The 11,051-nt window shown below is 37.8% G+C and overlaps 1 protein-coding gene across 1 annotated transcript in view; it reads left to right on the forward strand.

The window, feature by feature from the left end:
• The window catches only part of CSMD2 (CUB and Sushi multiple domains 2), a 914,813-nt gene extending 904,806 nt beyond the window's left edge, over positions 1-10,007 (forward strand). Inside the window, exon 70 of the mRNA XM_027864466.1 lies at positions 8,918-10,007. Coding sequence (XP_027720267.1) covers positions 8,918-8,939 — 22 coding nt within the window. The 3' untranslated portion in view covers positions 8,940-10,007. The remainder of the gene's footprint in view (positions 1-8,917) is intronic.
• The last annotated feature ends 1,044 nt before the right edge of the window (positions 10,008-11,051 follow it).

Here is an 11,051-nt window from a genome sequence, read left to right on the forward strand (position 1 = left end):
TATCTCTTGTTTGGTCATAAATTTTTTTCCCTTCTCCATAGATCTGACAGGTAAACTGTGCCTTGCTCTCCCAATTTGCTTATGGTATTACCCTTTATGTCTAAATCGTGTACCCATTTTGATCTTATCTTGGTATATGGTGTGAGATGTTGGTTTATGCCTAATTTCTGCCATACTATTTTCCAGTTTTCCCAGCAGTTTTTGTCAGATAGTCAGTTCTTATCACAGAAGTTGGAGTCTTTGGGTTTATCAAACAGTAGATTACTATAGTTGTTGACTACTGTGTCTTGTGTACCTAGCCTATTCCACTGATCCACCACTGTATTTCATAGCCAATACCAAATAGTTTTGATGATTGCTACTTTATAATATAGTTTTAGATGTGGTATGGCTAGGTCATCTTCTTTTGCATTTTTTTCTCCATTAATTCCTTTGATATTGTTGACCTTTTGTTCTTCCAGATGAATTTTGTTAATAATTTTCTAGCTCTATCAAATAATGTTTGGTAGTTTGATTGGTGTGGCACTTTGTAAGTAAATTAATTTAGGTAGAATTGTCATTTTTATTATATTAACTTGGCCTACCCATGAGCAACTGATATTTTTCCAGTTGTTTAGATCTGACTTTATTTGTGTGAAAAGTGTTTTATAATTGTGTTCATATAATTCCTGGGTTTGTCTTGGCAAGTAGACTCCCAAATATTTTATATTGTCTACAATTCTTTTAAATAGAATTTCTCTTTCTATCTCTTGCTGCTGGGCTTTGTTGGTAATATATAGAGATTGATGATTTATGTGGGTTTATTTTATATCCTGCAACTTTGCTAAAGTTGTTAATAATTTCAAGTAATTTTGTAGTTGATTCTCTAGGTTTCATATCATCTGCAAAGAATGACAGTTTTGTTTCCTCATTGTCTATTCTAATTCCTTCGGTTTCTTTTTCTTCTCTTATTGCTAAAGCTAACATTTCTAGTACAGCATTAATAAGAGTGGTGATAATGGGCATCCTTATTTCACACCCTGATCTTATTGGGAATGCTTCTGGCTTATCCCCATTACAGATAATGCTTACTGATGGTTTTAGATAGATAAGATTTATCATTTATTCCTGTGCTCTCTAGTGTTTTTACTAGGAATGGGTGTTGTATTTTGTCAAAAGCTTTTTCTGCATCTATTGAGATAATCCTATGATTTCTATTAGTTTTGTTATTGATATGGTCAATTATGCTGATAGGTTATGAATATTGAACAAGCCCTGCATGCCTGGTATAAATTCCACTTGGTTACTGTGTAGTATCCTCATGATAAATTGCTATAATCTCTTTGCTAATATTACATTTAAAATTTTGCATCAATATTCATTAGGGAAATTGGGCTATAATTTTCTTCCTCTATTTTGACTCTTCCTGGTTTAGGTATCAGCACCATATCTGTGTCATAAAAGGAATTTGGTAGGACTCCTTCTTTGCCTATTTTTCCAAATAGTTTATATGGTATTAGAATTAATTGTTCCTTAAATGTTTGGTAAAATTCACTTGTAAATCCTTCTGGCCCTGGAGATTTTTTTCTTAGGAAGTTTGATGACTTGTTCAATTTCTTTTTCTAAAATAGGGTTATTTAAGTATTTTATTTCCTCTTCTATTCTTCTAGACAATTTATATTTTTGTAAATATTCATCCATTTCACTTAGATTATCAGATTTATTGGCATACAGTTGAGAAGCTCCTAATTATTTTTTTAATTTCTTCTTCATTGGTGGTGAATTCACCATTTCATTTTTGATACTGTAATTTGGTTTATTCTCTCTTTTTTTAATTAAAACAACCAAAGGTTTATCTATTTTATTGGGTTTTTTTCTTAAAACCAGCTCTTAGTTTTATTTATTCATTCAATAGCTTTCTTAATTTCAATTTTATTAATCTCTCCTTGGATTTTTAGAATTTCTAATTTGGTATTAAATTGGGGATTTTTAATTTGTTCTTTTTCTAGCTTTTTTTAGTAGCATGTCTGATTCATTGATCTGCTATTTCTCAATTTTATTCATGTAAGCTTTTAGAGATATAAAATTTCCTTTAAGAACTACTTTGGCTGCATCCCATAAATTTTGGTATGTTGTCTCATTATTTCATTTTCTTTGATGAAATTATTGATTATTTCTATGATTTGTTGTTTGACTCACTCATTCTTTAGGATTATTTAGTTTCCAATTAATTATTAATCTATCTTTCCATGGCCCTTTATTACATGCAATTTTTATTGCATCTTGATCTCAAAAGGATGCATCTAATATCTATGCCTTTCTGCCTTTAATTGTGAGGTTTTTATGCCCTAATACATAGTCAATTTTTGTGTAGGTGCCATTTGCCACTGAGAAAATGGTATATTCCTTTCTATCCCTATTCAGTTTTCACTAGCGGTCTATCATATCTAACTTTTCTAAAAATTCTATTCACCTCCTTAACTTCTTTCTTTTTTATTTTGTGGTTAGATTTATCTAGTTCTGAGAAGGGGAGGTTGAGGTCCCCTACTAATATAATTTTGCTGCTTTTTTCTTCCTGTAACTTACTTAACTTCTCCTCTAAGAATTTGGATGCCATACCACTTGGTGCATATATGTTTAGCATTGGTACTTCCTCATTGTCTATGGTACTTTTTTTTTCCTTGGTGAGGCTGTCAGGGTTAAGTGACTTGCCCAGGGTCACACTCCCAGGAAGTATCAAGTGTCTGAGGCCGGATTGAACTCAGGTCCTCCTGACTCCAGGGTTGGTGCTGTATGCACTGTGCCACCCAGCTGTCCCAATTGTCTATGGTACCTTCTAGCAAGATGTAGATTCCTTCCTTATCACTTTTAATTGCTTCTCTTTTTGTTTTTCTTTTTGTTTTGCTTTGTCTGAGATCAGGATTGCTACTCCTGCTTTTTTTTTTTTAATTTCAGCTGATGCATAATATATTCTGCTCCAGCCTTTTACCTTTACTCTGTATGCATCTTTCTGCTTCAAATGTGTTTCTTGTAAACAACATATTGTACGACTCCAGTTTTTAATCCACTCTATCTGTTTTCATTTTATTAGAGAGTTCATCCCATTCATATTCACAGTTATGATTACTGTGTCTTTTTCTCCATCTTATTTCTCCCCTGTTTATACTTTTCTCTCTCCTTTCACCATGTCCTTCCTCACCGGAGTTTTGTTTCTGACCACCACTTTCCTCAATCTGACCTCTCTTCTATCAGCCCCCCTCCTTTTTCTTTCCCCTCCTACTTCCCTTTAGGGTAAGACAAATTTCTATACCTGAGTGTGTATGTTATTCCCTCTTTGAGCCAAATCTGATAGAGTAAGGTTCAAACATTGTTCCCTCCCTCCCTTCTTTCCCTTTACTGTAATAGGTCTTTTGTGGCTGTTGGTGTGATATAATTTATTCTATTCTGCTCCTGCCTTTCCTCTTTTCCCAATACAATCCTTTTTTTCACCCCCTAATTTTTTTTTATATCATCACATCAAAGTCAACTTATTACCCATATGCTCTGTCTTTGTGTACTCTTTCTAACTGTCCTAATAGTGACACATTTTTTAAGAATTACAAGTATCATCTTCCTGTGTGGGGATGTAAACAGTTTAACCTTATTGAATAACATGTTCTTTTCTTACGTGTTTACCTTTTCATGTTTCTCTTGAGTCTTATATTTGAAGATCTAATTCTCTGTTCAGCTCTGGTCTTTTTATCAAGAAATCTGAGTCTTCTATTTCATTAAATGTCCATTTTCCCTCTGAAGGAATAGACTTGGTTTCACTGGGTAGGTGATTCTTGGTTGTAATACAAGCTCCTTTGTCTTCCAGAATATATTCCAAGCCTTCTTATCCTTTAAGGTAGAAGCTGCTAAGTCCTGTGTAATCCTGACTGTGGCTCCTTGATATTTGAATTTTTTTTTTCTGGATGTTTATGGTATTTTTTCATTGATCTGGTAATTCTGAAATTTGGCTACAGTATTCCTTCAAGTTCTATTTTGGGATCTCTTTCAGGATGTGATTGGTGGATTCTTTCAGTGACTTTTACCATCTAGTTCTCAGATATCAGGGCAGTTTTCCTTGGTAATTTCTTGAAAGATGCTTTTCAGGTTCTTTTTTTGATTATGGCTTTCAGATAGTCCAATAACTCTTACATTATCTCTCCTGCATCTATTTTTCAGGTAAGTTGTTTTTCCAGTGAGGTGTTTTACATTTTCTTCTATTTTTTCATTCTTTTGATTTTGTTTGATTCATTCTTGTCTCATTTGCTTCTACTTGCCCAATGCTAATTTTTAAGAAATTATTTTTTTCAATTAACTTTTGTACCTCCTTTTCCTTTTGGCCAATTCTACTTTTTTATTTGTTAATAAATTTATTTATTTTTAGTTTTCAACATTTACTTCCACAAGATTTTGAGTTCCAAATTTTCACCCCATCTCGCCCCTCCCCCCACCCCAAGGTAGCATGCATTCTGAATACCCCTTCCCTTAGTCTGCCTTCCCTTCTATCTCTCCCCCCTTCTCTTATCCCCTTCCCCTTCTATTTTCCTGTAGGGCAGGGTAGATTTCTGTACCCCATTTCCTGTATTTCTAATTTTCCAGTTACATGTGAAAACATTTTTTTTAAAACACATGTGTTTAAAACTTTGGGTTCCAGATTTTCTCCCTTCCTCTCACCCCACCTACCCTCATTGAAAAGGCAAGCAACTCAATATAGGTTTTGCACTTATGCAAAACACTTCCATAGTGTGAAAAACTAACTCTATTTCCCTTAATCCTATCCTGCCCTCCCTTATTTATTCTATTCTTTCTTTTGACCCTGTCCCTCCTCAGAAGTATTTGCTTCTGATTACCCCCTTTCCCAATCTGCCCTCCTCTCTATCATCCCCCTACTCTCTTGTCACCTTTCCCTCCTATTTTCCTGTAGGGTAAGACAGATTTCCATACCCAATTGAGTGTGTATGTTATTCCCTCCTTAAGTCAAATCCTATGAGAATAAGATTCATTCATTCCCTCTCACCTTCTTCTGGTTCCCCTCCACTGTAAGAGCCTTTTCTTTTCTGTTTTTTTTTTTTGTGAGATAATTTACTCTGTTCTACCTCTCCCTTTCTCCTTCTTCTAGTATAATCCTCTCTCACTCCTTAATTTTATTCTCCAGATATGACCCCTTCATCTCCAACTCATCCTGTGCCTTCTATCTATCTATCTATCTATCTATCTATATACATACATATAATTTTTTCCCTCCAACTACCCTAATACTGACAAAGGTCTCATGACTTACAAATATCATCTTTCCATGGAGGAATGTAAACAGTTCAACCTTAATAAGTCTCTTATGATTTCTCTTTCCTGTTTACCTCTTCATGTTCTACTTGAGTCTTGTATTTGAAAGTCAAATTTTCTATTCAGCTTTGTCCTTTTCATCAAGAATGCTTGAAAATCCTCTATTTCACTGAATGACCACTTTTTATCCTGAAGGATTATACTCAGTTTTGCTGGGTAGGTGATTCTTGGTTTTAATCCTATCTCCTTTGCCCTCCTAGAATATTATATTCCATGCCCTGCGGTCCCTTAATGTAAAAGCTGCTAAAGCTTGTGTTATCCTGATTTTGTTTCCACAGTATTTGAATTGTTTCTTTCTAGCTGCTTACAATATTTTGTGCTTGACCTGGGAACTCTAGAATTTGGCTAAAATATTCCTAGGAGTTTTCCTTTGGGGATCTCTTTCTGGCAGTGATTGGTAGATTCTTTCAATTTCTATTTTGCCCTCTGGTTCTAAAATCTTAGGGGAGTTTTCCTTGATAATTTCTTGAAAGATGATGTCTAGGCTCTTTTTTTGATCATGGCTTTCAGAGAGTCCAAAAATTTTTAAATTATCTCTCCTGGATCTATTTTCCAGGTCAGTTGTTGTTTTTCCAATGAGATATTTTACATTGTTTTCTAATTTTTCATTCTTTTGGATTTGTTTTACAGTGTCTTGATTTCTCATAAAGTCGCTAGCTTTCAATTGCTCTATTCTAATTTTTAAGGAAGTATTTTCTTCAGTAATCTTTTGGACTTCCTCTTCCATTTGGCCAATTTTGTTTTTTAGGGCATTCTTCTCCTCATTGGCTTTTTGGACCTCTTTTGCCATTTGGGCTAGGCTATTTTTTAAGGTGTTATTTTCTTCAGTATTTTTTTGGGACTCTTTTAGCAAGCTGTTGACTTGTTTTTCATGATTTTCTTGCATCACTCTCATTTCTCTTCCCAATTTTTCCTCTACTTCTCTTACTTGCTTCTCAAAATCCCTTTTGAGCTCTTCCAAGGCCTGGGACTGATTCATATTTTTCTTGGAGGCTTTGGATGTAGGAGCTTTGACTTTGTTGTCTTCTTCTGGTTGTATGTTTTGATCTTCTTTATCACCAAAGTAAGATAATATAGTCTGACTCTTTTTGCACTGCTTACTCATGATCCCAGCCAATTACTTGAGTTTTAAACTCTTTGTTAAGGTAAGAGTCTGCTTCCAATGTGGAGAATGTACTGTCCCAAGCTTTGGGGGTTTGTACAGCTGTTTTCAGAGATACTTCTAGGGACCTGTAAATTTTCAGTTCTTTCAAAGTGGTATGATAAGGGGTGAGGTGTTTCCTCTCCACTGCCACAACAAGCTCCACCACACACCAGCACTCCTCCTCGCCCCAGGACCCCTCCTCAGAACTGTGACCCAGATCCAAGCACAGGCAGAGCAAGAGATTCCTGCCTCAGCACTGGCAAAGAGATCCCTGCAATACCCTCTGATCAGCCACTCAATTCCCCCTCAGTCTGTAGGCCAGAAGCTCAGGAGGCACCTGCTGCCCCAGAGGCCGCGCTCGGGACTTGCGACTGAGACCTAGCTCCTTCTCTCACCGCAGTCACAGACTTTTCCCACTGACCTTCTAAGTTGTTTTTGGCGTTCATGGGTTGAGAAGTCTGGAAACCGCCACAACTGCCCATGATTCAGTCCTCTGAGGCCTGCTCCAGGGTCGCTGTGGCCTACACGCCCTCACCACACTGCGCTCCTCTCCCAGCCCAGCGCGATATACCTTTCTGGTCAACCATCCAGGTTGTCTTTGGCTGGAAATTTGTTTCTCTCTGTCTTTTTGTGGGTTCTGCTGCTTTAGAATTTGTTTAGAGCCATTTTTTTATAGGTATTTGGAGGGGTTTGGGGGAGAGCTCAAGCAAGTCACTGCTTTCCCTCTGCCATCTTGGCTCTGCTCCAATTCTACTTTTTAAGGAGTTGTTTTCTTCAGTGATTTTTTTTTCCAATTGACCAATTGTATTTTTTAAGGAATTGTTTACTTCAGTCAGTTTTTGTCCTTCCTTTTCAAGGTGTTGACTCTGTCTTAGACAACTCTTACTTCTTTTCCCAATTTTTCTACTATCTCTTATTTGATTTTAAAAAACCTTTTTGAGCTCTTCCAAAAAAGCTTTTTGGACTTGAGACCAATTCATATTTCCTTTAGAGGCTTCACATGTAGGCATTTTGACATTGTTGTCCTCTTCTGAGTTTGTGTTTTGATCTTCCTTGTTTCCATTCGATGGTTGGGGCTCTTTTCTCATTTGCTTTTTGCTCATTTATTAGTCTATTTTGTGACTTTTAAAATTGAACTCTGCTTCTGGGGCACAGGGGCCACTGTTCCAAGGTTCTTGTGCTGGAAGCCAGGGGGCTGGTCACTGGATTTCTGCACTGAGGCCTCAGGTCTGGTGGCTTGCCCACTGCACTGGGGTAATCCTGCCTAGTCATGTCTGTTGTGTTGGAGTTCTGGGGCTGGTTGTTTGCCTTCTGAGCTGGTGCTGGAGCCCTCACCTCTGGCCTGCTGTGCCACTGACCTACTAAGCAGGACCATGGGACCTCAGTTGCTGATCTGTCTGTGGCTAAGAGCCTCCAGCTGGCTTGCTCAGACATTGTCTGCACTGGACTGTGCTCCCCATTTACTCAAGTAAGACAGAGCTTTCCTGAAGTCCTTCTAAGTTATCTTAAGGTGGAAAATTTTTTCACTCCATCTTTTTGTGGGTTCTGTTGCTCCAGAATCCATTTAGTGGCTTGATTTAATGTTGTTTCGGAGGGAGACTGGAGAGAGTTCAGACAACTTCTTGGCTTCTGTCTTCCATTCTGGCTCTACCCTTTCCAAATTAATTTCTAATAAAGATTCTACACTCTGCCTCACTGATGGTCTGTGCATGTCTCAATTTTCCCCCACTCCTCTGGTAGCAAAAGGTATATTGGATTTAGAAGCAAAGGACCTGCTTTAAAATTTTTAAATCCTAACCTTCTTAGCCATGTGACCATGGGCATCTTCCTTCCCCTCTTTAGACTTCAGTTTACTCATGTAAGGGGTTGGTTTATATGATCACTAAGGTCTCTTCCATTTCAAAATCTGTTATCTTATTATTTTGAAATCCTGCTTGCAATCCTCTTCTACCACTTACCTCCTTTCTTGCCTCCCCCCCACCATACCACCACACACACACTCCCTCTTTCTTCCAGAATTAATAACCTGAGAGACTGGCAACTCCAAACCTATTGTCTTCCCAGGACAGCATGGTTTATCAGATCCATATCCAAGGGTTATTTTAGACACCACAAAAAAAAAAAGTTTTGTGAAAAAAAAAATCCCAGTCTTCCCTTTTTATTTACAGAGGTATTCTGCCCATCTATAGATCAAGAAAATGTTCTAGACGTTGTAATTGAAATCTAAGTCCTTCAGGCAAAAATTTTGAACTCCCTTTCTTCTATTTCTTAAATATCTTGTGAATTTGTGTTTTAGGGGTTAAGATTGGGGTAGAGGTGGGCGCAAGTGAACCATGACTAAATGTTATATGTGTAAAAGGAAAGTCTCCTCTTACCAAAATCTATTTTTTACTTCTATTCTCTTTCCCTCACTCTTACCTATAGTTCTTCACAGGGCAGGACTTGAGCTAACAATGTGTGCAACATCACCATCATCTGTCTTGTCTTTGTCTGCTGCTGCTGCTGCTGGAATTGCAGGCCCTCCACCTCACCACTTTGGAGACCCAACCCATCAAACCCTGCATTTGGACCTATTCCTCGGGACAGAGAACGAGAAAACAGGAGGAGGCAGGAACCCTTATGAAGAAAAAAAGAAGAAAGCATTGGGTGCTTACACAAATACATACACACACACACACACACACACACTCCTCCAATTCTTTGAGTCCTGCAGAAGTAACCCAAGTTGCTGAGAAATTGTCATGCATCACAAAAAGGGAAGGGTATATCAGTTTTATCTCAGAGATCTAGGAGAACAGCCAGCAAACCAAGCAGTGAAAGTTCCCCACCACAGATAGCATTATTTAACTCTTCCCCAGCCTTAGCAAATACTCAAGTATGGATGCCTTTATGTCAAGATCTATGGGCAAAAATTATCCATTTGCAAATGGGTTGACTGATCTGCAAAATGGAAGTCGGGAGTCAGCCAAGTACAAAGAAAACCCTGAGGGAGATTGAAAAATAATTATTTTGTTTTGTTTACTTCAAACCAATGAATTCAAAGTGTCATGTTGAGCCATGAGTAGGAAGAGATAAGGTGAGCCAAGAAAAACCAAGACCAGAAATCTAGTTAAGAAGGAGGAATTTAGAAGGAGAGGCCTGCTAAGGAATGTTTAGGGATAATGATTACACAGTAACTATAAAAGAGATGAATTGGTTTCAATCTGTACCAATGAATGGAAAATCCATATCAGTGAGATCACTGATTCATTGAGATCTAAGACATAGCATGGATGAGGCCATGGAAATGATTAACATAGGAAGGCGTAGTGAGAATAGCAGGTCCAGACAGAGAAACAGTTGGGAACTGTGAGCTCACAAAGGCAGGAACCCTGGGTCCAGTCCATAAAGCAGAGTCTAGGGGCTAAGAACAGAGAAACAGACAGTTCCTGGTATTCTAGGAAGCTCCAAATTTGGCCTGTTTAACCCAGGCAGGGAAGAACAAATGGAGAAACAAAACAGTGTTAGGAACAGAATTGTGATACCTATGTTGGAAGGCAAGGTTTGAGCAGGTGTATATTTGTCTCAGTGAAGAAGAATTCTGGCCTTACACTCACTAATAGCAGAGGGAGCTGAGCCTTCCAGGACTTTTTTTTTTTACACAAAGGAATTAAGTTAATAAGCCTCTCAGTTTTTTAACCTAGTTAAAAGAGGGCTTGAAAAAAATTCTCACTGTTTTATCCATTTAACAGTGAAAGTAAAAATAGCTCTGTAAAATTAACTTGTTTTGAACTCACTGTTTTATGACTTTAAAAGGTTTTTTTTAAGCTGAATTCATTGTTTGAAAAGTCCTAAATTGAGGAGGTCCCTACTGCTGCTTTTCTGATAGGCCAATTTCTGCCCTTAGACATACGCATGAACGTATGTATTTGCATTCGTGTGTGTATACACACACACACATAGTATTTACTCTAATAAGGTTCAGTCTCTGGCTAATGTTAACATTGGACACTAACCTTAGCAGTCACCAGAATTGTCTAGGTCATGTTAAATCTTGAAATAACAAACAGAAATGTGCAGCTTTGTCATCTCTAAACTTTATGTGTTTGAAGAGTAGCCATTGTTAAATTCTTGTGGTGTGAATAAGGGTTGGGGAATGACATTGATACCTCTCTAAGCCTTGTCAATGAGAGACCCTCTCTTGGAAATCTCTAACATCAGGTTAATGTGGAGATTGACCAAAGCCAGGAGAAAGCTCTACATTGGCGGTAGCTGCAGCATCCATTAGTGATAATGCACAGTATCTGGGTCATCACAACAGCCCTAGGAATTAGACAAGGACAGTTCGGTCCCACTTATGTTTCTGCTTTTCTTCATTTTGAACAAAATGCAGAAAGTGATTTGGCTGCTATACTGTCTCCTGATCCCCAGCCCCTTCTCCCACTATGTGCTTCTCTCCAAATAATCCATCTCACATCCTCCCCTCCCCTCTTTCCCACTTTTGGAATTTTCTCTCAAAACTGGGGGAAGGGTGGAGGAGAGAAATCATTTATTTGCAAATGGGCAGCCAGGATCTCTC

Source organism: Vombatus ursinus, unplaced genomic scaffold (genome assembly GCF_900497805.2).
Source record: "Vombatus ursinus unplaced genomic scaffold, bare-nosed wombat genome assembly UNPS02014775.1, whole genome shotgun sequence".
NCBI lineage: Eukaryota > Metazoa > Chordata > Mammalia > Diprotodontia > Vombatidae > Vombatus > Vombatus ursinus.